The sequence below is a fragment of the Portunus trituberculatus genome, chromosome 42 (assembly GCF_017591435.1).
Source record: "Portunus trituberculatus isolate SZX2019 chromosome 42, ASM1759143v1, whole genome shotgun sequence".
Taxonomy (NCBI): Eukaryota; Metazoa; Arthropoda; class Malacostraca; order Decapoda; family Portunidae; genus Portunus; species Portunus trituberculatus.
The window spans coordinates 2740739-2767891 of NC_059296.1; the positions used below are offsets into that span (position 1 = coordinate 2740739).

A 27153-nucleotide genomic window follows, 5' to 3' on the forward strand; every position below is an offset into this window, starting at 1 on the left:
TAACTATTTTCCAAGATGTTTTGAAAACACATATTTTATATTACAATGTAAAAAGGATCAAGTTTTCAATTTTTTTGCTTTTTTTAATGCAGGAGAGAAGCCAAAAAAAAAAAAAAGTCCACTTGAGTGCTTCCTAAAAGAAGAGTAAAGAATTAGCCAAATCTAAGGAACAAATGTCTTGATACCTCCCTCTTAAAAGAAGTCAAGTCGTAGGAAGACGGAAATACAGATGGACTATTAAAATAACTTTAAAAAATAACATAAAATTAAATAATACTGAAAAGTTGCAATAAAGTTCTTACTGATTTTATGGGAAGAGCTCGGTGAACGACCAGCCTCCTGGGATTCCGCTGAGAGACTGTTGGTGTCAATGCTCTGGTCCTGCAACACAGTTGAACACAGCCTTAATGAAAATTATAAAAATACTAATATATATATATATATATATATATATATATATATATATATATATATATATATATATATATATATATATATATATATATATATATATATATATATATATATATATATATATATATATATACACACAAAGATTTTTATTTTTAACTTTCCAATGTAACCATTCCATACTTCCACCTAAAGTACAGAACATCAATGTTAACTTACAATATCATGTTTTTAGATATCAATATTTAAAAATAGCATGCTTAATTCCTCTAAATGCATACACACTTACTTTTATATCTATAGACTGGAGAACACAATTATTCATCTACCATACACAACTTTGTTAATTAATGATGCTTTCTAAAACCACATTTTTCTGCTACTTCAAATCTCCATGCAGCAGATTAAGTGATAAAAATCAAATACTTATAGACTGTAAAGTTACACCATCTATTTGTACTTGCAATGTGAAGGGATAGCACAAGGGCAGTAACCACATACAGTAATTGGATGGAGAGTCCAATCATGTTCATGCCCATCTGTACACAAGTGTTTGAGAGTTTACGTTCAAAGCAAACTTATTACTTTCATTTCTTTATTTTAGAACTGGAAAATTAGCAATCCTAATTTCTTTACCTTTGCACCATCAGTAAAATGAAAATGATAAACTTAACCATATTTGTAATTAAAAATCTTTGAAAATACTAGTCTATATTTGTAACTTTGCTGCACAATAGTGTATAGATTCTTATGATCCACAAAAAATTCCAATTACACACCACTATCAGGTATGCGTAGATATGTTGAAAACCACTTATGTATCATAGTTTAAACAATACCAGGTAGCAAATATTACTGAAAACATTAATATCAGCAAACAATCAATATTAAAGGTATGTTTCTATAACAAAATCAAATGATAACATGTAACCTAAAGCTTACATATTACAGTATTAAGTACTTGAAACACTGGTAATACACATCCACTATGTAAAGAATGCTAACATCTTTTCTGTGCCTAATTACATCAATGCATTCAGCTCATAAAGAATGAGCTGAAGGAGATGCGATGATGTCATGGTCCCACAGTACAATAATAAATCTTAATGTCTTTAATATTGTTAGTTACACTAATGTAGCCATTATTATTACTATCATCATCCTTATTACCTGTATATGATATAATTTTTGCTGGTTATTATTAGATTCATAGTGGTGAGGGGTTAAGCAAAGTAATGATAATTTACATCTAGTTTTCAATGTTATCCAGCAAGTTCTTGGTTGCTGTGTGCCAGATCATTGAGAGATTGCTGTATAAGCAATTTATGAAATGTTTCAATTTGCCTAAGCAAGTCTATGTACGGATATGATATTAAGGCATATAAAACAATTATAACACCCTTCATTAGAAAACACATTAGCTTTTCTTCAATTTGTATGAAAAAGAAGACTGTGAAGCTATCACAATCATGATCTCACAGAAGATATTAATATTAGATTTGTTGTTTCTGTTGAAGCTAACAAGCTTGTAACACCAATGCTATACAACATGGAAGTAATGCAAAATAGAAAAACTAATGTCTTAACATCTGGAATACTACAAGACATGCCTGTTGATGGGGAAAAAAAAATTTTCAAAGACACTTCTCTATCTATCTCATACCAACTTTTAACTTAATGAAAATTTTCTCCATTACACAATAAATTAAATAATAACTCTGGAAAGTATTGTGCAGGATAAGTGTCAACACCTGTAAGTGTGGTGCATAATTCTTGGCAGCTAGACATGTGATATAACTGTCTGAGTACAGAAAATAGCTGACCATCCATTAGGTCAAAACTTACTGAGGCAAACAGGCAACTGAGAGAGAGAATCTAAAAAGAGGAGAATGCTGAATGAAAAGATAATGCTAATTCATATTCTTAATATAAAGAAAAATGAATTCATACAAACGAATGTGTTAATAATATTATTACAAAAAAATTGCTTGATATTGTTATTCATATGTTCAATTGAATACTTGATGAAATATCACATACATAGTAAAACAATAATGATGGTAATGATAATGATGATGACAATAATAATAATAATAATAATAATAATAATAATAATAATAATAATAATAATAGAATAAAAAAAAAAAAAAAAACCTATCCATCTATCTACTAAGCCATCAATCTAACACAAGGTGACCCGAGGAATGCAACACACGAAGTTAGGTACACTGTTCAAACCATTATTATTATAACATTTTTTGCTGGATTTATGGGTGTGGGGTTGTTTAGGAGAGTAATGACACATTATATGGCTTTCAATGCTATCCAGCAAGGTCTAGACTGCTATGTGCTGGATCACTGAAATTAATGTATGAGTAATCTATGAGAAGTTTTAATTTTGCTTATGTATGGATGTCATATCCAGGCATGTAAAACAACACACTTCATTAAAAAGCACATTAGTTTTTCTCCACATTTGTAAATGAAAAAAGTGACTATAATTAGTGATCAAACTCCAACCTACTACTTACTGACTCAGATCCAGGTGGGGGTGGAGGCTTCCCTTTCTTTTTCTGCTTAGGCATTTTGTGGTTGTTTGTTGTGGCATCCATCCCTGCTGGTAGCTGACAGCACCTCTCACCAACACTTGATGCTGCTGGTCACTCCACATGAGTCATCTGATCGTGGAATAAAGCGGGTCTTATGCCAAGTTCAGATTACAGTATCTGAATACATGCTACTAATATTCAGTATCACCAAAAGTTACAACCAATGAACTTATGCACTTATCCTAAAGGATGTATCATATCTAGCCAAAGGAGATATGGAATGAAGTATTGAGGAAAAGAATTAAAAAGAAAATGTGAAAAAAGTTGCTCCTGGTAAACATTTTCTATTAATGCAAAATTACTCATATGTGAATATAACGAAAGATATGTATGTGAGAGTTGTGAAGAGAAATATCTGTTTTAAAATGCAGCAGTGAATAAGCAATGGGGTGTTTTTGGAACTAATTAGCCAGATATTGTCACTACTGCACATCCCCTATCAGATAAGCAATAGGACTGATGTAGATGAACCATGAATCTGATGCCTCTTGTTAGTAGGTCAGTAGGAGTAGTGTGAAACAGCAGATATCAAGATATTTAGACTTCACAAGATAAGGGCAGGTACTGGTGTTTCCTTTACTCATCACAGCATTGCTTCAGCTAACCAAAACAAATCATCTAACTGCCACATGCTATGGTATAAACACGCTATGGCATATGCTTGCACAACAATACACCATATCCCCGATCCAACGGGCTGCCTCAGGTCACTTCACACTGTCAACTAGCCCTAAATCTCCATCACGTGCCTGACTTAGCTGGGAAATACCACACGGTAGAGCAACATCACATCACCTGTGACACCACAACACAACACCTGGTCCTGCAATGCCATACCACAGATCGAACTTTAACCTTTCCACCTCACGAGACAGGTAGCCACTTTCACTCCGTTTGTCTCCACTCCACGTCAAGCCGCACTCAACCTACTGATAACACCCTGACACCTGTTTTAGAGGACAGAGATTAGCGACCCTCACTATTGCAAGAAGCCTTCCTCGAGGTCCACTAATGTCTCCAGGAGCCTCGTCATCGGGACTCAAAAGCCTCAGTGACATAGGATCGAGTTCCCTTCCTCTTGGATCACACATGCAGGTTATTGATTCCCTTCATGATGTATAATACTACTACCATTCCTAGATCTCAACAGTTATAGGCAGAAATAAAATATTACAAATAAGAGGAAATAACAGTCTTCGAGGTGTTTGAACGAGTTTCTGTGTTATTGATTCTCCTCCTAATGTGTGACATTTCTATTGGTACTGTTTTTCTTGTTTTAATGCTTATGATTAAATTTGGGCAATTATAGGTACATTATTTTAGCGTGTACACACACACACACACACACACACTCTCTCTCTCTCTCTCTCTCTCTCTCTCTCTCTCTCTTTCATAAAACGATTGATTGATACATTTATTGTTGCATTAACAAGGAAATACAACAAAGGAGATTAATAATATTAATATGGTGAAATTATTTACATCTTAAAGAAAGGCATTTAGTTTATGTAACACCCTGCAGGCTGAACTTTCTCTCGTCCACTAGGCAGGTAAATGATTACGTACACGTAAGACGTTAATACCAAAATATCTTCAATAGCATGGGTCTTGATAATTTGATGTATGAAGCATGTTGGTGGTTTACCTGGTGTGAAACTCTGGTATCTACTAATATATATATATATATATATATATATATATATATATATATATATATATATATATATATATATATATATATATATATATATATATATATATGGTGCTGCACATACTTTCATTCTTGAAGGCTTTCATTGATATTTTTGGGAAAATTGTGTAATAAAATAAAAAAAGAATAAAAACAGAAATAAATGGATGGAAAGGACATACAACAAGAAAAGTACACGTAAAGTATGGTAAATGAATGTGAGAAGTAACTGAAGGAATTACAGAGGAAAATGAGCAAAAATATAAGATTAACAAAGCAACGAAGGTCACAAGAAGAAGCAGAGGAGGGGCGTTGGGCGATCACCACCGCTCTTGCAACGTCTATACTCTATACTGCAGCAGTGCAGTTGCAGACACATTCACTCAGACACCGTCCGTTAACTTTGTTATTATTATTATTATTATTATTATTATTATTATTATTATTATTATTATTATTATTATTATTATTATTACTATTATCATTATTATTATTATTATTATTTCTATAAAACATCATCATATACTTAGTGCCATGAATTTATGGACGAAATTTCATATAGTTATATACTGTAGTCAATGGTAACTAAGTAGAGTAATCATAGGGCGAACAATCTCAAAATACATAGGAAGCAAACAACACAAATTCATACTACCCAACGATAGAACTTGCAGCCGCTACCTATATATAAAACATCCGAAGAGTATGCAATGAAAATAAATAAATAAATGAAAACAAATAAATAAAATAAAATAAAATAAATAAATCAGGCTCGGCTCTGTGCTGGCATTATCTGCCAACGGTACGGTAACAGAAGTAACACAAAGAGTTACACAATTAGTTGCCTAACCAGTAAGGTAGAGAAGCGCGCCTTAAATTTGGTCTTCCTAGGAGCGATCACCTTTATTACTCTTCAATCTTCATATCTTGACTGTCGAAGCATGTGTGGCTGACTGGAATGGTTATGCCCTCTATCTCTGTTGCACCTAGGTCCTCGGAGAGATGACGTGAACTGAAAAAAAAGATTAATAACGGAATCGGAAAGTAAGGTTTATTAAATCTTCCAAATCCAAACGTGGGGACTGCGTGATGACGAATGACGATGCCACCGTATGAGACCGATTATTTGTATGAGACCACTGTGTTGTGTGCGGCAGTAATGGTGGTGGAAACAGGACGTGGAAAACAAACTGAGAGCAAAGCAAGAGGCGAAGCGGAAGTGGTAACAGATACGAAGTCTAAAGTGCAGTGAGGGTGAGTGCACGGTCTAGATATATAGATATGTATGTCTATATAGACAGTGAGAGAGTGGAGGATAGAGCAGAAGAGGAGGAAGGCAGGCACCAGACAGCTTAATTAGCTTTAGCTAATGACAGCTACCATGGGAAAGAGATGACCTATCACTTTTCATATAATTATAAGTAGGTAGGAAAACTGCTTAACTAAGTTGGTAGGTAGAAGACTGTGCCTATAGACGTGAAGAAGGCGCGGCAAGTTCCGTGATTTAACTCTCCGTGTCAGTTCCATCTCTGCTCAGTAAAGAAAACGCTAATAATAAATAAACAAATAAATGGAAAATAGTATTAATAAACAAATCAACGCCACCGTTCCTTCAGTGTTTCACGGACCGGCAAGTCTTCAGTTTGTCCGCAAGAAAATATTAAGTAGATATAAACTCAATTTGTTCGGAATCATCCTCTCTGCAGGATATTTCATAGCTACAATATACAGACAGCAGTCTCAAACAACGTATTCGGAAGAAAAAAAAAAAAAAAAATTGTTTCATCATCAATTATAATCTATAACTTTTCTTTCACGTTTCTTTCTTCCTATGTTCAGGTGTGTTAGAACAGGCAACACTGAAGCGTCACGGGTTTCGCAGACACTGAACTGATACGAAACTGCATGAATGGGCCTGTAAGGATGCTGAGACAAAAGGTGGCAATATCGAGGAATCAATTTGTATTTATAACTGAAAAGGGAATCACTGGTGCAATTTTTATGCTGACAGATTATGGAAAATATAGGAAGCCAGGGGAAATTACACGCAATATTCAAAGATTTGGAAGTAAGAGATATGATCAAATTCTGAAATAAGTATGGAGATGCTTGAAGAAAATGGTGCTAGAGAAGTATGTAAATCTGATTATGGAGATGTATAGTAATGTGAAAACGAAGGTTAAAAAACGTTTTGATATTGCAGGTTGGGCTGTATCAAGGCTCATCTCCGTATTTGATGCTTTGATAGAGGAGGTAAGAAGATGAGTGCCATGGAATATGTATGGGATACTGTGATAATTGGTGTGAATCAAAAGAAATGGAGGAGAGGAAAGAGGAGTGGCGAATAAGTAGAAGTAAGACAGAATATAGAATATGCAAAGCAGCTAAGGTAATGACGGACCATGATCAAAACAGGAACTGAAGCTCTGGAACATGGGCCTACATGGTAACCACAGTCTGAACAGCTTGAAGGACTTTAAATATCTAGGTTTAACTGTTGCCACACATGGAAACCAAGGTGGAAGTTATAATAGGATACAGGTGAGATGGAAAAACTGGCATGATTTTGGTTGATTTTAGAGTGCCTTTTCACACTATCAGGGATGATAAATCCTTTCAATGCACAATGGATATGTTGTTTATTATGAAAACAAGCAGTCTAAGACCACTCTTTAACAGTATACACAAGAACCCAATGTAGCAGTTAGGTAGTTACTGTTTGTTTATTATGGGTACTAAAAAAAGATTAGAAATTTATTAAATAAAATTCATATACTGGTATGAAGATTTAATAAAAAAAATTCTGTACAAATATATACATTATCACAATATGTATTAATATGTATATCCCAACATCAATTCTTGAATATTCAAGATAAAAAGTCTAACATGCTTGTATGCCAACAATAATTTTCTTTAGCCACTTACATAATCTTATTTAAACAATTATTCACACAATTCTCTGTTTTTAAATTTCTTTTTAATTTTCTAACTGCATACCAACCAATACCTGATTCATTTAGATGCCTAAACTAGCCTATATGCTTCACAGCAACACCACTTTCACACATGAAAGGCCTAACACTTTTAACTACACAATTGTCTGTAATCTAATAACCTGATTTGCCTTATTGGGTGGAATAATAATGACAAAAGCACTGCTAACAAGTGCATCATGGAAAAACAGCTACACAAAATATTAAATCACTAGATGATTGAGATCACATCAGTTTCACCATGCTAAGCAACAACTCTTAATTAGAATTTAATAAAATCAGCACTCCAATGTTTATGATTATCAACTGCTTACAGCTGCCTTACACTGCTCATATTGAAGCCAGGCATCTAAAGTAGACACTGCCTACAAGTCCAGGGACTATTCTGATGGCCAGTCAAGAAAGAAGAGATGGCTTGTATAAAGGCCTCAGAACCCTAAGATAAATTCAGACAAGCATAATGACCTGACAGTTCATGTTCTCCTACACATAAGTTTTCTTGAAATGAAATACACTTGGTACAAATTACCACTCATTAATAAATTCCAAAATCACCTCAAGAAGCCATGAAAAGATTGAAGTGGACTGAAGCATCTGAGAGCACTAATTCACTCTGATCAGAAAAAAAAAAAATCAGTATGCTGCTGCACTTCAAATTCTTAAAACATTACAGCACTCTTGTTCAGTTCTTCACATTTAGGATGCATGCATATTTCGTACACACACACAGACAGAAAGGGGAAAAAAAATGCTTCCTTGAGCAAGTAACAACTTTGAGTTCCCATGAAAATGTAAATTTTCAAAATCAATAAAAAAACAAACAAACAAACAAACAAACATTAAGAGGTCCATATAAACACCTATTAACCTTCTTTTTTCAAGATAGTTGATGGATTTATTATTCAGAAAATTATCTACTCTTCATGTACTAAAAGTATTGTTATATCATGAGATTATTCATGTGGCTATCACCTAAATATATGACATACCCAAATTATTTCCTCAAAAAAGTTTGGTGACCCCTGCTGACTTTTATAACCCACAATAGAAATGAATAACACTACATTACTCAAGTATTATGGGCTTCCTATTGGTGGTATACACTTACATAATTCAATATTTCACTCATAAATAGACAGAAAACAATGCTTATAAAAAATTACAATAAATTTCTTTACAGCAATACTTTTATTTTCAATTCACCATGAATAAGTTTCTTTGAATCCATCTATGCTAAATGTTTAAACTTTTTGATCACATGAGAATGTAAGGCCTAACACAGACCTTTTTAAAATTCAGAACGAGTGCAAGGAGTTTTAAGAGAATAGAAATGATAGACAAAAAGTAATCAAATCAATAAAAATTTAAGAGCTTCAACACTCAGTGATACCTTAATTTTTCAGTATCTGACCAATGAATAATTTACATATTTATAAATCAACCACATACTATACGTGACTAAAATGCACAAAAAACTTAATTTTCATACATTTATAAACATGATAGGAGCATTCTTGAGTATTAGCAAATAATGCTGTTTTGGTATAAAATAAATTTGATTTTTCAAATTAACTGATTGGCACTGTCAACTTTGCATTTATCCCACCACAATGGATAGTCATGTTTTCTGATGGTATTTACACAATGAAAGATGCAAGTGAGAATAATTCAACTTTCATATTGAGCACAAGCTTCCTTTATGAAAGAGGTTGCTAAAGGAAAACCCAGAGTCTGGGATCGTCAAGAGACAAGAAATACAACAATAAAAATTGGTTGTCTCTTGTGTAAATGGAAAAATTCATGCATACATTAAGAAAAAAACAAATGTATTGATTTCATATCAACAATTAATACACTGACTTAGCTCAATCTAAACCTTGGGGAGAGGATAATGCTATTTAGTTCAAATTAATCAACAAAAATTAATTATACTGTGGCTATAGTAAAAGACAAGGAAAAAACACTATTTGCTTCTGACAATTTTTGGAAAGTCCCATTTATTATGAGTCTTCAGGTCATTACTTCTTTTAGAATATTTCACTAAAAAATTATGCCATAAAACTCTAGGTATTTGTACTCAAATTATGAACTGTGTCATTAGCCAGTGTGATATTTCAATGTATTAATTATATTTCATAGCTATATAATTAAAAATTGAGCCTCCATAAATAGTTTCTTCTGTACACAAAACCTTTCTTCTACATAATCTCACCAAGACTTACCTCTGTGGGCCCTGATGTTTTGTTTCATCTAAAGTCTTTCCAACATAGGAATGAGGTATTCTAAATAGAGCCTGCCCCATCCTTACATGTTGCCCTACTTCAACACAAGCTTTTGTGCCTTTGGGAGCCTCAAACACCAATACAATGGTGGAGCCTAAATTAAATTCACCAAAAGCACTACCTCTAGACAACTCTACTAATCTATCATCAAAGTACTTATCATGAAAGACCATTTTCCTTGTTGATGCATCATTGGTCTTCAGTTCCTCATCAAAGTAAACTTGGATGGAACCTACATTGGTGGCCCCAACAGCTGTCATGGAGAAAAATCCGTACTTCCACTTCCCCACATAACTGACTCTTTCATTTAGCACAAACAGGTCCCTTACCCATGCAGCAATAGATGGGTTCACACTGAGCAATTCACCAGGGAAATGCCGTCGAAAGGCCACCTTCCAGTCAACACAGGAGTGAAAGCGATGATAATCTCCTGGTGCTAGGTATACCACACACTGGTAGAGAGCATTGTTTTCATCATCTGAGAGGCAGGTACGGTGGAAACAGTCATCATCATCCTTCTTGCTCACTATCATAGGACCACCTGCACTCCAGCAATTTGGTCCCAGGAACTTGCGTAGTGAATAAGAAACACCCTGAAATAATAGAAAAATAAGTACTATATTTTTATAATCAAATTAGCTTACTCCTATACAATAAGAAAATCACACCTGGAAAAAAAAGAACAAATGTAATTGCCCAAAGGAACAAAACAGCAAACTTTCACAATAAAACCTTTTTTTTCTTTTTTATTTACACATGCTGCTGCATTTTGTGCATAAAATTACCCATAACTTTAATCTCAGTTTCTCTATATTTTCCCCATTACTTATGAATGTATAAACCTTTCTTAAGGATATCATACTGTGTCTCAATGGAGAGAGAGAGAGAGAGAGAGAGAGAGAGAGAGAGAGAGAGAGAGAGAGAGAGAGAGAGAGAGAGAGAGAGATGGTATTCAGGCACTGGACCAAATAATAAATTGAGAAAAGAATCTTTCATTTATTAACTAATGTATTTTATGTAAATAATGAAATCTCATATTATTTTAATTTTGGATGATTTATATATTGTACAACTCCTTATTAATTAATTTCATACATTACAAATTAAATACTTAGTTTACAAGTTAATTTAGGCTTTTGTTGTATATATATGAATATCATTTGACACTTTACCTTAACCTGATCCAGAGCACCACAGTTCACAGTCCCGAATGACATGATTTTGCCATCTGCTGGGCTCACCAAAGCTGCTGATGGGTCAATAGGGCGAACGCCTTCCTTTAGGGAGCGCCGGAACAGTTCTGACAGACACCTGTATTTACCCAAATCTTCTACTTCAGCCTCAGCCATATTGCAACCAAAAGTTCGCACATACAGACCCAAAACTGATTTCCTCGACCATTCTGGAAGCTCAAGCCCTGGAAAAGAAGAATTCTCAATAGCTAGAAAGGGAGAATGCTGAAATGATGATATCACTGAATTAATCATAAAAAAATTAATCTCAAATAAGACAATGCTCACATACTGTACATAGATTCTGATTTCATAACTATTTCAAACTCCTGTCCTTTTGAGAATATGATGATGCATTTCATAACTGAAGTGCAACTCATAACTGTAATAAAGTGAACTACCAATTAGTCATTACACAGAAGTGGCTAATAAATGGTATACAATAAAAAAATACAATTAAGAAAAATATAACAGCCCTTACCGTTCACCCAGCCCCATGCTTTTGAAAACTGTCTGAGTGGTAATAACTTGTATGCTTCAACCTCCCATTCATCTGCCAGACAGTCACATGGATCAACCTGGCCCAGCCTTGCTGCTTCTCTCTTTCTGGTGTGTCTGAACTGCTGGAAGGCAATCAAAGCCAAACCAACGCCAACTGGAATTGGTGTCCACCGAAGGGAACGAAGATAATGCTTGAAGCTTGATTGAGCCATGATATTGGTGTCAAAGAATACTGCAAGTAAATGAAAATACCAATGTAATTTCTAATGAAGAAAAATATAAACTATATGCATATATATGATATATAGGTCTTGAGTCATAGCCAAGGATTCTTGAGATGTACACATAAGTGAATAAAACAATCTCGTCAAAATTCTTGTCTTATTATAGTTAACAAATCAAAATTATGATGCACTGCCAGTTTCTGCTTCTTCACTACTTATGAAATAGTATGCAAAATAATATCTAATCTACCAGTCATTAGATCTATTATGTATTATGCATTTTTCTGAGAAGTTTTACTTACTATACATACTTTCTTCATGCTTTTGTAAAATCAACTTAACAAGTACAATGATCTGGTTGTAGACAAGGGCATCTAGCCAAGCAACTATTGGTTATATCATCCTTAGCCAAGCAAATAAGGTAACTGGCAATAATATGCTCTTAGAGGGTACATATAAAAACCCTCAGATCATGATGGTTTTGTTACTATTTCCACGCACACACACAATACTGGCATTGGAAAGTGTATTAACACAATGGATAACAGATGTTACAAGATTTGGAAAAGATTGAGAAACATTGCGACTAGATCTGTTATTTAATAAGGAACCAGAAGGAAACAAGAAATGTGAAGTAAAGTGTCCATAAGCAAAAAGTGACCATGCTGTCATAGAATTCAATATAAATAAGAATATAGAGTAAAAGGAATGAAGAATACCATTCTGAGAGATTAAGTAACAGTAAGGCAGGTTTTCACATCATGAGGAAGTTTTTTCCAAGGAGAGATGGGATATGTCACATATGGCTAGAAAGGTCTAAGAAGAGTGGGATGAGTTTCCACAAAGGAGAAAAGAAGTTTGTGGCTAAAAGGTAATTGATAAAAGATAAGAAGAAAAGAAAAAAATGTAATAAAAGATGCAAAGTAGCAAGAAGGATGAAAGAGGATTACACAGTGAAAAAGTGGAAGAAATGTAAAAGAATTAAGCTATGGAATAATTAAAAACAAGCAAGAAATGATTATGTGATGAACCTGGGAGATAAGCAAAGATTATTTGAAAAGATATAATAAACTCTTCTATAGATATGTGAATGGTAAATTGAAAGGTTGTGTTGAGCCAATTAATGGAAGAATTTAGGTTTTTGATAGACTGAACAACAATATTTTTATTTTGCTCTTATCAGAAATTTAAAAAAGATCAGAAATCAGGTATTCTTTCTCTTCCCTGCCTGATTTATTCAATTCAAGTAGGATTGGATGCTTAGGAAGTGTACAGTAGTATCATAGTAATAGGAATTAATAAGACAATGAGTTTGACTTAGATAATTGATTAATGAATAATAGAAAGATTGTAAGAAAAAGAAGAGAAACCTGAGGAACCCTAATGTTAAGACTTTGGAGAACAGCAATGACTGCCTCTCACAAAACTTGAGATGATTTTATAGAGAGATAGATAAAGGCCTACAAGAATAGTTTGGAAATGAAAGCCTTGTGCCAGACTTTATCAAATTCTTTTAATGTGTTTAAAGGAACAGCAAAGTTTCATCAAAAATTCCTGAAACAAGATGACCAAGACTTGGTAAGGAAAGCCAAATCACTAATAGAGAGGCAATGATAGAACCCTTACAAGTAATCAGATATCAAGTTGTGAAGTGATAGATTCAAAATCCTTAAAAAGACAAGAAATTAAACCAATATAATGGTAGTTTGAAAGTTAATGTGGTCACCTTTTTTTTTTTATGAACAGAATGAATGCAGGCAAACTTCCCGAAGGAAAGGCAGATATGTATAAGATTACCTATGTTAGAAGAGTTTGAATTCTTTAGAATCAAGTCCTGAAGAAGGATCTAAAAAGCTGAGGAAATTATATGCCAGTAGCACATAACCATGCAGCATAGTGAGCTGTCATCATGTGATAAGATTGACCCATGTAAACATGGAACCTGCCTTTCAAATGATGATGATGATTGGTTGCTGCTCGTGTTCTCATACAGAGATACACGTTTGCCTATAAGTTGTGCCTGAAAATGTGGTTTTCTGGTTACACATCTCAGAGATTACGCTTGGGAACGTGGTATTACCTTACCCAACAGCTACCTTGACACATATCACATACAAGAGAAAGAAGCAAAGCCACACTTTGCTGATGCACTAGTTTTACAGGAGACAAACACAAAATAGCAATAAAATATGGTAAAATGTGCACTATACAGCTACACTGTAATTAATAAAAACACAACAGATATATATATTACATTTACAAAAGCATCACAGTCATGTAGGAAAATTCATAAAGTTTAACAGCAAGGCTATCTCTAAGTACCAATTTTGTCTTTTCATAAAAGTCTTGATGGGCAGAAGAAAGGGTGCTAAAGCCACCTGGACAGTTGGATAATATATCTTTACGGAATAGAAATTAAAGAATTACCTTCGGGTTAAACTCCAAATCATTCCAATATCTTAAATCGATTATTCGTTTCCATGATAGTGCAATAACACTGTAACTGAAATACATAACTGGTAACTCATCCCGGCAGGCCGCAGCCTTATAGCCAGCCCAAAACCCATGCCATTCCTAGGATTGGCAAATCTTCAACAACAAACCCACTCACGAGTACCAAAACGTCCATATCTATCTAACTTTAAGTTAAACATAAATATCATGAATTTATCTTTCTCGGTGTGGCATGTCACTAACAACACAACTCTACGACATAGAACTGTGCTTCACTTCTAGTGTTTACCATCTCGGGAAGAAGGCAACCAGATAATATAATTTAATGTACACTAAAGTTACAACCACTTTACGGTAATCTGTATCAATCGGTTCTGTTTTGATTGATTTGAAGGCACTGTCTCTTTCTCTCTTTCTCTCTGCAAAGACTTGTACTCACGTCACTATAACTATAAACACCACTGAGTTTCTACCATGTTGCCGACAACCGTCAGATTCCGTCTCCGCATCGGCACTATCTGCTCTTACGTGATCGCCGGGCGCCATAAGGTGATCGACCTTGTCGACATCCCTCCTCCCCCGCACAAGGATTCTACACAATACTATCATGCCCCTTGGTCTTCTTTCTGTATATGACTCTATGGCATCTGTATTGACAAATATTCAGATACTATATTTGTCTATTTTTTACATTATCAGAACCCTGACCAATGTTATCAAATGCGATACACCTTTCAGTGGGTATAATTTTAATTTCTCTGACATCCACTAGTGGCTAGGTCACTGCCACATCATACCAAGGAAATCCCTGATAGTTCTCTAAGAGAACTATCAGGGACTGAAGGTGTGAATTGCAAGAGAAGTTCAACTTCTCTTGTAATTCACACATTCAGTCTGTTCCTTTTTTATAGCTGACTTTCATCTGATAACACGTAGGTATAAGGAAATCATTTCAAAATAATACCAGAGAGAGAGAGAGAGAGAGAGAGAGAGAGAGAGAGATGGGGGAGGGACCCCACCGAGAAACCAGTCCCTAAACGAGACAAATTGATTATCCAAAATGGCAGAATAATTTTTGTCATGAAACCTTCCTCTTGATAGTTTAAGTTATAGGAAACAGACAGGAAATTTCTGAGTTTACCAAATCATAATGATGCTAAAAAACAACAACAGCAGCAATAACAGCGTGAAGCAATGAAGAAATAGGTACGAGCAAGCGGAAATAAAAACCTGTCAGAAATGCTCATTTTGAGGCAGTTAATTTACGACTCTCTATCAAGTCGACACTAAATTTCGATTGATTAAAAAGTAAAAATCAAGTAAAAAAAAAAAAAAAAAAAAAAAGATCGTTAACCGTCCCAAGAAGACTTCAAGGTTCAATAAGAAATATATATATATATATATATATATATATATATATATATATATATATATATATATATATATATATATATATATACACACACACACACACACACACGAGCTCTGAGGTCGCTCCGTAATGGGGAAGACTGGCTGGGTGACCAGCAGACGACCGAGGTGAATTGCACACACACACACACACACACACACACACACACACACACACACACACACACACCAAAATAAAAAAAAAAGAAGAATCAAATCACAAATGCAAACAAAATAAAAAGATCTTTTAAAAAATGTACAAGATTTCCTGTTCGCTGCACTTTTCACTCTGCCACGAGTCTTGACTTGCATCATGAATATGAAAGGTTATGTACTGGTTGCTTACATCAACATAAAATGTCGATCAAAATGCCGTAAAAAAAAAAAAAAAATGCTTAACTGAATAGCTAATTTAATATGTAATGAAACGGGGTCGTAATAATGGTGTTGCCAATGAAGACACATTGGTAATAACTTAATAGGGAAGGTGGGGAGGATGAGAACACACGAGCTCTGACAAGTTCGTAATGTTTCGAAGGACAAATTCATTCACTCACACAACATATTACATTAGTCTATCATCATTTATTAAAGTGACATCTAAGTCGACTTCACCGACATTGCTGTGGAGTCGTCTTTCAACACAAACATGTGCACAAGATAGGTAGGAACATGCAATGCCACTCATATCAGATCCAAGACTTCCTTTGAACTCATTACAAGTGATACCGTTGATTATGACTTATCAGTGAGCTGCTATGCTTAGGTCAGTATCTAGAATGTTATTTTCTCTTAAAGGATTATTTTCAAAGTCAAAGGAAATGATTAATCGAGTTGTTTTATGCAATGAATGAAAACATTCTTCAATATATTAATAATTTCCACTAAAATCTGTTGAAAGTAGTTGAGATCAGGCGAAAATATGGTTCTTATATTACACTCAGCTACTCAGTATCTGATTCGTGTCCTAAGTCTGTATCAGAACGTCATCCGTCAGTCACATGCTGTCAAGAAGCTGCATCTTTCTTCCACCTGCTACTTGAGAGCTAGGCCACTATCTTGCCTCATCTTCCTGCTTCCTTTCCTTGTCGTCCATTTATCAACATTATTTGTAGTAGATTGTTATGTAGCATTACTCCTTTTCTCTCTCTCTCTCTCTCTCTCTCTCTCTCTCTCTCTCTCTCTCTCTGTGTGTCCCCTGCCTAATGGTTTGCAAGAGGGATAAAGCGTGGATAAAGCGACCGAGGCCTTCAGTACTTACAGTTGGGGAGTATCCAACACTCTAATAGGTATCTTGGTCCAAACTGATGGATTTCTGTTATGCAAGACATGTAAAAGGACAAAAAACACAGTGGTTAAGACAGGAACAAATAAAATGATCCAATAGTTTACATGGTCATTGCTGTCATAAGGAATGGATATAAGGTGTATACACTTGTAACTACAATGTCAAAACGAAAGTAGATAGATGGTTAAAAAAAAAGTTGCTAAGCTAGGTTTAAATATATAGTATCACCAAACATTCTCCAAGTGCATAGAAACGGGTATCGATGCCTCTTCCCTTTTCTGAATATCCAAACAAACAGGTAGTAAAATGGGAAAAGAAGCTGCAAGACAGAGGATTACCAACGCGGATGCGGTTTGTTGGTGTCACGTGCAGGCTGCTGATGATTGTGAGCAACTGTCTGTCCATGTGCCTCTGTCTCAGTCTCTCTCACATTGCTACTTGAGTAACTTCGAAAACGCTTTGGGTCGTACAAGAACTATCTCGAAGAGCCATAAAAATGTTTAAGAAAGTTCTCATGGATGTCTTTTCCATTAGTGGTGCAGAATCATTGTTAACCTACTGCCAGAATTACAGACAAAACCTTGAAAACTCCAAAACGCCTCCACCAGTGCTTCTTAATGTTAACTAAGATAAAGCGCTGAAGGTGTTTGAGAAGACAACCGCTGGAGTTATATAGAATGAGTTTGAACATGCTCGTCGTCGATCATTATGTCCCCAGAAGAACGATACAAGTTGCTGATTATGCTTTCAACTGAAATATTTGCTTTCTGCTTACATTTCCAGAAATAGAAAAACAATACAATACTGCTAAATATGTGCATGTAGGTATTTCTTCTCCCAGTAAGTGTTCACCTGTGAAATGTAGCCGCGCTAACTGGATAATGTTTCACCTCGTGCTCGGCAACAGGTGTGAAAGTAAACGTGACAAAGATATCCAGGTAAGAAGGCAAGAAAATGTGAAAGGTATTGATCACATAACTCAAAATACTCTAACGGTAGTCACTATTCTGTATTCGAATCGAAATGGAATTCGCTTTCAATTTAAGAGGTATTTATAAATATCCTCATAAACATTGCACACACACACACACACACACACACACACACACACACACACACCCGGTAGCTCAGTGGTTAGAGCGCTGGCTTCACAAGCCAGAGGACCGGGGTTCGATTCCCCAGCCGGATGGAGATATTTGGGTGTGTCTCCTTTCACGTGTAGCCCCTGTTCACCTAGCAGTGAGTAGGTACGGGATGTAAATCGAGGAGTTGTGACCTTGTTGTCCCGGTGTGTGGTGTGTGCCTGGTCTCAGGCCTATCCGAAGATCGGAAATAATGAGCTCTGAGCTCGTTCCGTAGGGTAACGTCTGGCTGTCTCGTCAGAGACTGCAGCAGATCAAACAGTGAATTACACACACACACACACACACACACACACGTGAATTTCCGGCTGTAAGGCTGCAAAATTATTAGAACAATATCAATGAAACTCCGATAAATCAGTTATCACTAAGAATCAGATAATATTCATGCCTAACTTTTCCACCTCTATCGTCTTCACCCTCACCCCATGTGCTAGCATATAGTTTTACCTTTCCGCCTTTCTTAAGTTTCTAAATACCTCCTTAAGAGGAAGATTCGTAAACATCTATCATTTCACAATTCTATATTTGATCTGATTCTTAGTGATAACTCTGACTTCTCAGAGTTTCACTAAAGCATGGAGGCTCTGAATACCATATCTTGCACATTTCCATTACAAATATATAATGTAAACAGAGTTACGCTGCAGGCATGCAAGTGGGCAGCCTTTGAAGTGAGCACAACTGGCTGAGTAAGCGAACTAGGTTGACACGAGACCGTCTTTGGTGTAACGTCTGGATAACGACTCCTCAGTCCTCACATTTCACATACGCCAATGTAGAACCACTATAAATTTCTAATAAACTTTATCAATCAATCATCGTTATGGAGATTCACATATCAATAACACATTATACTGACGACAAAATCTATTGAATTTTCACAAAGTTTCTATCACAAGTGCTTAAGTCATTAACTGAACACGAGAGAGAGAGAGAGAGAGAGAGAGAGAGAGAGAGAGAGAGAGAGAGAGAGAGAGAGATGTATATATCAAAATCAGCTATATTTTGTGTTATATAATCAAAATCATGAGGAAAAGTGCAACAGGCAATACATGAATACCTCAGAGGTCCTATCAGAGCAGTGGTTTGAGGATTACGTCATTTTCCTCTTCATTTCCCCTCCTCTTGAGTCCCTCTCCCGCCCCTGAGGCCCCGTGAATCAGCTGGGAAGCCACCGCCCAGTGATGTCTGACTCACTTGACGCTGTCTCGCTTCTATTGTATGTCAGCAGGTGCTTGTGGCGCTTACCCGGAGCCTGCACCTGGACAGTGATTAAGGGCTAACTAGGGCATATGAATCACTGCACATTCACAACACTTGCTGCCCACTACTTTATTGTTGATTCTGCTACTTCTCTTTCTCCTCCTCCTTTCCCTACATGCTAGTACTACTTTTATAGTCATCATGAATGTTACTACGTGTAAGTATTCTACTACTTCTGCTATCGCTGTCAGTACTTCCTCTATAGTACAAAGATACCTGCTGTTTTTGTTGCTATTATTGATACCACTCCTCCTCCTCTTACTACTACTACTACTACTACTACTACTATTACTACTACTACTATTACTTCTATCATTAGTCTACTACTACTACTACCACGTACCACCACCACCACCACTGCTTCTATTACTACTACTACTACTACTACTAAACTTCAGCAGTTAACGTAATGAAAATAAAAAAGAGAAAAAGAAGAAAAAACAAGCCTCCTCTCCACCCATTATTCACTTCGGCTTCTAGGAGTTAATCCCTTTTACGTATGTGAGACATTACTGTACCAAAGACTAACCATGACCTCCAGCAAATAATTTGAGACTATAAAGTACGTAGCAAAGAGAGAGAGAGAGAGAGAGAGAGAGAGAGAGAGAGAGAGAGAGAGAGAGAGAGAGAGAGAGAGAGACCTCCAGCAAATAATTTGAGACTATAGAGAGTAGCAAAGAGAGAGAGAGAGAGAGAGAGAGAGAGAGAGAGAGAGAGAGAGAGAGAGAGAGAGAGAGAGAGAGAGAGAGAGAGAGAGATACTGATACTTGTTGATAATTCATAGAAGCTGCAATCGGGAAGTCAGACAAACGCAGCAGTGAGACAGTCAATTTACGCTGAGGAAAACCGTGGCGGTAAGGGAGTGTGTAGAGTACAGCTGACACGCCGCTGAAAATCAATACTGCTGGGGTGACTAAAACGGAGAGAGAGAGAGAGAGAGAGAGAGAGAGAGAGAGAGAGAGAGAGAGAGAGAGAGAGAGAGAGAGAGAGAGTTCCCTACTTCCTTGTATATAAATTTTAACACATTCTGCTTTCTTTCTCTTACATCTCCATTCTTTCCTATCTCTCCTAATATTACTGCACAAAAATCAATAGTAATAATGATACCACTACTACTACTACTACTACTGCTACTACTACTACTGCTACTACTACTACTACTACTGACATTAACAACAAGAGTAGTACTAAGTATTTCACAGTAACAACAGTAGTAGTTACTTTTATCATTGCTATTGTTACTGTTACTCTAATTACTACGGTAATGGTCTCGTATCTTCACTATCACTGCCATCACAATCATTGCAAAACATTTAAATATCCTTAAGGACGCACTTTGCAGCATAGTCCGTCATTAGCAAAACGCACATCATATTAATGAGAGGTAACACATCTACGGTGAAAAAATATTCAGTCAAGTGCTTGCGTCTTTGATCTTAAAGAGGAAGACTTCAATGTTTCTTTGCATGCAGATAAACAACGGACTCTCATCGATCTTAGTCAAAGGGGATGGCGTCCTTCTACAGGAGTTGTGAAGCCATTACTGTTAGTCTGTTACTTCCTGTCGCGGCAGATAACCTCTCTCTCTCTCTCTCTCTCTCTCTCTCTCTCTCTCAACGAGATTAATTAGTGGTGTGTAGGAAAGTGTTCACACTTGACAGAGTGGATATGCAAGACGCAAAGTTCCGTGAAGCTCATATCGACACTTTATAAAGATTTGCTATAGCAAGTGATGAAAGCTGCAAAAAAATATAATTGCTGGTGTAGAGAATCAATACCGAATGCACTTTTCATTTATTTATCCATTCATCTATTCATTCATTTATCATACTACAATCTAAGACTAGCAGTGGTTATTCAATGCAACATTCGCCTACAATTAGTTAACGTGAAGGTTGTCAGAGATGCCCTATGATACCATATTGTTGACTCTCCAGTCTCCACCCTCCTCCACATCACGCCACAACCGTCACCACCTCCGCTGCCGCTGTCGCCACGCCCCAACCGTCCCGCCGCCGACTGTGCAAGTCGCTTCTCCACATCTCCCTTCACTTGTGATTACGTACTGTACTGCGTTTAGCGAGCCGGTAATGATGTATAACTATTGCTGCACTAAAACTAGTTACCACATAGCATTCTTTCATAAGTATAAGCAACAAGTTCTCTCCTGTTTTTGTTTTCTTTTTGTTTTTTGTTTTCAAAACAAAATATATACATCTATTTTGCCTTTATCTGGAGGCATTTTTTTCTTTTTCATGAAGTACATCTCTGGAACAAATTAATAAAATGATAAAAGTCTGTTATGTTTGTTTCGACTTAGTTACTCTCCATTTCGATACACATGTGTTAACATCACTCGCTACACTTGTGAATTAAATACATTAAAAACTGGCAGTGCAAGAAACGATATCCTATAAGAGCATCATTACCCAGAACCATTGAAAATGTTGTGGTCGTGCATCAGCCAACGTGCTCACGCTTCACTGTGAGCCGCGTTGATGCTCGTACTCAAAACAAACACTTCTGCTACCTAAACAATACCTAATTTATATGAAATTTGCAGTTCTCCAGCATAATAATCTTAAATTGGCGGAGAGACGAGCGCTGCCTCTCCGCTCATCCCACCGGCTGAGGACAGGCAGCAGCATCCTACTCACCTGCCGGCACGGCGGGACCTCTACTCGCTACCACCTTCCATTACCCTAACAAAATAAAAACAACAGTAAGACGTACAAAAACACACCTGTGAATGCCAGTATAATTGCAGACCAGAAGATAAATAATTTGTATCTTTTAACATGGGGAAATTTTATCCTCGGTGAAGCCATCGCACCCTTGAGTTCTGTGACACTTGCTCGTGTGGATCGACTGGGTTATTTTGTAGACATTGGTGTATGGATGTGTATGTGTAGAAGGAAATGGTGCGCGTGTCTGAGAGTGTGAGTGTGTGAGTGTGTTCAGTTGAGCAGGTATCCACCCCTTGCCTTCAGCACACAGCCACAGACTAGACTGGTGTCGACATGCGCGGCTGTAGTGCCTCTCTTGCCAACCCCGCCCCGCCGCATCCTACACCGGGCAGCATTTACTGTACCTTTATAACCAAATATCAACACGCAGTGCTGCATATCTTTTGTCCTTTGGCGAATGAAAGGAAGTAGCTCAGCTTAATTACCTTCTTAGCGTGGAGCGAATCATCGGGTAAGGTGGATATGCGATAAATCCTTACCTGGCATCCGTTGTCGAGCTGGAATATGGCGCGATGCGTGCGCATGAAATCTACGTTTTCTCCCTCAGCGGACAGCGATGCAATGCAACAAACACGTACTGCGTTGTTTTGATGTGCAACTAGTGAGGTCGTTATGAACAAGTGGTTGGTCATGCACAATATTATTTATTTATTCATTCATTCATCCTAATCTTTAAAAGATAATCTTGTACACTTCACATTCTCCCTCTCCTCAAAAAAAAAAAAAAAAAAATAAATAAATAAATAAATAAAAAAATAAAAAAATAAATAAAATAATAAAATAAAAAAATAAATGAACAGATAAAAATAATAAAATAAATAAATATGAAAAAAAAGTAGATGAAAAAATAAAGAAAGTAAGAAACTATGTATCTTAGGAAGCAGGTTTCACGCAAGATTTTAGTCTCATTAAATCATCTAAAGCAAAATGACTAGAAAGATTATCTATAATTTCAGTGAGATGGCAGGGTGAGCAATGGGCGGGCCGGTGGCCGATAGCGGTGGCTTTAGTCCAGTCATCTTCCCCACAGCTAAAGCTATGTATGAATGCACTCGCTGAACAAAGCACAATAGATACTATAATACCTATACACGTAAACGTATGTTCAATTATTACTGATGTCTTCCAGAGAGAAAGAGAGAGACAAAAAATTGTTATAATAATTCCTTCCCATGTATGAGCATCTCTAAGCATTGTGCCGCTTCCTCTATCTAGTCCTTCATTGATGCAGCGCTCTATAGTTTGGCCAATTAATCAATGCTTTTCCTATTCATTAACCAACAGTGCGACCCCTAACCCTTCGACGTCCGCATGTCTTCTGTCGGGCCATGTATGATATGGGTCAAGTGGCTATCAGGATAAGATTATGGCATCTATACTTCTAGGTTACATTTAAATTTCCCTAAACCAGGGGTGGGCAAACTTTTCAATGCTAGGGCCACATTACAAAAAATCATAATCTTATAGGGCCGCATACTATATTAACCCAAAATCATTGATATTTAAAATACAAATTTAAAAGGATTCTAAAGGAAAGGCCATTCTCACACACATGTGCACACATGCGGGAAGAAAATGAAAAGCTCACAATACTATTTGGCGTTGTTTATTAACTTGCTCTTTCAAATTTACTAACATTTCTCGGGCCGTAGTTTGCCCTCACGTGTGGGCCTAACCAAGGTCAATATAGTTCTATATTGACCTTGGGCCTAACCTGATGCGTGCCAAATTGCCAGTGACATTCACGAGTCATTGTTTTAGCGTTATTTATCAGGAAGAGAGGATGCTTTATGCCTCAGAGTATTTGTCATACTCCTCAGAATCCCTATGTTTATAATGTTTATGGAGGATTTATCGTACCAAGTACGAATGATAAATCTAATCACCTTTCCTAGGATTTGACTATGGTTTGTATGTACAATAGGTATGTCTCCTGAAAACATCTTCCTGGCCAATTCCCTGATGAAATAATTCACTATCGATCTTCACAGAACCTTGGAAATTTCTCATCACAGTACATCATAAAGTTTTTTTTAGGATCTTATAATGAAAATGCCAGAGAAGAATACCTACTACTCATTAAATGTGAAAGGAAATATCTTACTAAAATGAATTGAAGGAATATTCAAATGTGGTGATAAGTATTTATCTTTTTTGGTCAATTCTCTCTCTCTCTCTCTCACACACACACACACACACACACACACACACACACACACACACACACACACACACACACACACACACACACACACACACACACACACACACACACACACACACACAAGCGTCAGGTCAGTAATAACGTCTTGTCTGTCACTTGGGAGGATAGTGTAAGCCTATCTCAGATCTCAAAAGTTTTCCTGATGTGAAAGTAATCATGCAAATACTATATTTCTTCCTTTGAATAAGAGGACGAGGCGTGTTGTGAGTGAAAAGTCTTAGTATTATCTGTGACAGAGAATCTCATGACTTCTAGTAAGTTTGCTGCAGGAAGATAGCGATCACAAGTCTAGCACGTGATCCTCAATACACATACACACACACACACACACACACACACACACCGCGTAATGTAGTGGTTAGCATGCTCGACTCACAATCGAGAGGCCCGGGTTCGAGTCCCGGCGCGGCGAGGCAAATGGGCAAGCCTCTTAATGTGTGGCCCCTGTTCACCTAACAGTAAATAGGTACGGGATATAACTCGAGGGGTTGTGGCCTCGCTTTCCCGGTGTGTGGAGTGTGTTGTGGTCTCAGTCCTACCCGAAGATCGGTCTATGAGCTCTGAGCTCGCTCCGTAATGGGGAAGATTGTCTGGGTGACCAGCAGACGACCGAGGTGAAAAAGGTGAAGACACACACACATACACACACATACACACGGAATTCCAACAATAACAGCAACCTGAGGATACACCATTCACAACAAACACTAGTTGAGAGAGAGAGAGAGAGAGAGAGAGAGAGAGACAATGCTACCTCCGCAAACTTTCATATCTTGTAGGTTAGTAAAGCAGTATCGTGATGCAGCAAAACCTTCAAGCATTTCTTCACTTGTCAGTCATCAGATAGGCCGGATCCCTTTCTTCCCAGAGGATTTATGTGTCTCTTTCTGCGGTTGGTGTCACATTCACTCTATCGCGACACATCTAATCGGCACTTAACTTCTCCATTAGTCATGTCTCACTTGTATCTTAATTTCTGTTGCATCACTGTTTTTTTTCTTCTTTCATTGAATTTCTCTAGTTCTCGTCTGTCTCACTTTCCTCCTCTTTTCTACTACTACTATATACTACTACTGCTACTACTAGTACTACTACTACTACTACTCTCTCTCTCTCTCTCTTAGAAAGTGTTGATTATCAAGTTTCAACCATTGACAATATTACATAACAGTCTCAAATATTTCCAGTATCTTTATTTTGGTCTTATCTTGGCTCAGTAAGACAGTAATACTGAGAAGAAAGATTCTCATGACTGTGTGTGTGTGTGTGTGTGTGTGTGTGTAATTCACCTCAGTCGCTTGCTGGTCACCCAGCCAGTCTTCCCCATTACGGAGCGAGCTCAGAGCTCATAGACCGATCTTCGGGTAGGACTGAGACCACAACACACACCGGGAAAGCGAGGCCACTACCCCTCGAGTTACATCCTGTACCTATTTACTGCTAGGTACACATTAAGAGACTTGCCCATTTGCCTCGCCGCTTCTCGGGACTCGAACCCGGCCCTTTGATTGTGAGTCGAGTGTGCTAACCACTACACTACGCGGTGTGTGTGTGTGTGTGTGTGTGTGTGTGTAATAATAATAGTAATACTGATACTAATGGTAATAACCACAATGATAATAATAATAACAATGATAATAAATAATAATAATAATAATAATAATAACAATAATAATAATAATAATGATGATGATGATGATGATGATGATGATGATGATGATAATAATAACAATAATAATAATAATAATAATAATAATAATAATAATAATAATAATAATGATAATAATGATAATAATACATAATAATAATAATAATAATAATAATAATAATAATAATAATAATAATAATGCTAACAATAATAATAAAAATAAAAACAATGATGATAATAATAACAATAAAAGCAAGAAAAATAATATTAATAATAGTGATGATGATAGTAATATAAGCGGTTTATCAAAATTGCAACACGGTACAAACCTACTGAAAATGTAAGTACGTACAGTACTAAGGGGAAACTATCATCGGCCGGTCCCACCATGGAGGAATCGCACTGAGGCGGTATCGGTCCGTGTCTGGTGCCTTTTCGGAGCTTTGTTGTTTGGGAATGTGTATGTGTGTGTATATATATATATATATATATATATATATATATATATATATATATATATATATATATATATATATATATATATATATATATATATATATATATATATATATATATATATACCTCACTGGTTTTCTTACCGAGCTTACAGAGCTTTAAGGATTTGAATGCATTATATCAAAGACCTCATAATATTCCAATTGAGAAACTGATGCAGTTTCATCAAGAGTTTTTCCTAAAAGTCCCATGATGAAAAGTCCATCAAGGCGGCGATCGCATATACGCGTACATTTCTTTTGCTTTCGAGTTTATTAAAGAAGAAAAAAAAAAAAAAAAAAAAAAAAACATTATCACCTGTATGACTAGATTCTGTATAACTTATCACGTGCCTTTAATGATATACCTAAAGTTCTTTCGCAGGTCAACAAAAGATGACATATTATGTAGAAAACAGAACATATAAGAAAAAACGAAAAAAAATTTCATCTTATCTTGATAAAACACAATGGAAAAATGAATCAATCTGTATCTCTCGGCAACGAAAAGTGGACGATCAGTACAACACTCGCT

General features: G+C 36.3%; 2 protein-coding genes and 1 long non-coding RNA gene across 12 annotated transcripts in view; 1 reads left to right on the top strand and 2 right to left on the bottom strand.

Annotated features, from left to right (window-relative positions):
* LOC123517735 (oxysterol-binding protein-related protein 3-like) overlaps window positions 1-4087 on the bottom strand; it is a 53207-nt gene extending 49120 nt beyond the window's left edge. Inside the window, 3 exon segments of the mRNA XM_045278139.1 lie at window positions 303-381; window positions 2943-3089; window positions 4001-4087. Of these exon segments, the coding sequence (XP_045134074.1) occupies window positions 303-381; window positions 2943-3023 (160 nt within the window). The 5' untranslated portion in view covers window positions 3024-3089; window positions 4001-4087.
* Window positions 4088-5589: 1502 nt separating this feature from the next.
* On the top strand, window positions 5590-8376 carry LOC123517531. Its single transcript, XR_006678487.1, has 2 exons — window positions 5590-5964; window positions 6550-8376. It is a non-coding gene; the product is annotated as an uncharacterized LOC123517531 (long non-coding RNA).
* LOC123517530 (phosphatidylserine decarboxylase proenzyme, mitochondrial-like) lies at window positions 7486-22522 on the bottom strand. Of its 10 annotated transcripts, none has more exons than XM_045277681.1 (5): window positions 22249-22522; window positions 13892-13965; window positions 11702-11953; window positions 11161-11405; window positions 7486-10581 (listed from the first exon to the last, which is right to left on the bottom strand). In XM_045277681.1, the coding sequence occupies exons 2-5, from the start codon at window positions 13932-13934 to the stop codon at window positions 9925-9927; spliced, it is 1197 nt and encodes a 398-aa protein (XP_045133616.1). In that variant the 5' UTR covers window positions 13935-13965; window positions 22249-22522; the 3' UTR covers window positions 7486-9924. The 10 variants fall into 10 exon arrangements, with proteins under 10 accessions (XP_045133616.1, XP_045133607.1, XP_045133611.1 ...); XM_045277672.1 differs by lacking the exon at window positions 13892-13965 and adding an exon at window positions 17071-17124; XM_045277676.1 differs by lacking the exon at window positions 22249-22522 and adding an exon at window positions 17071-17115.
* Window positions 22523-27153: the final 4631 nt, after the last annotated feature.

Bases quoted from the DNA above. Each gene is read 5' to 3' on its own strand.
- LOC123517530 (XM_045277672.1), bottom strand. From the start codon at position 22,333: ATGGCTTCACCGAGGATAAAATTTCCCCATGTTAAAAGATACAAATTA. The intron at 17,125-22,248 runs GTGTGTTTTTGT...CTTGCATAACAG, and splicing joins AATTATACTGGCATTCACAG to AAATCCATCAGTTTGGACCA. The intron at 11,954-17,070 runs GTAAGTACTGAA...ATTTACTTGCAG, and splicing joins GTGTTGGATACTCCCCAACT to TATTCTTTGACACCAATATC.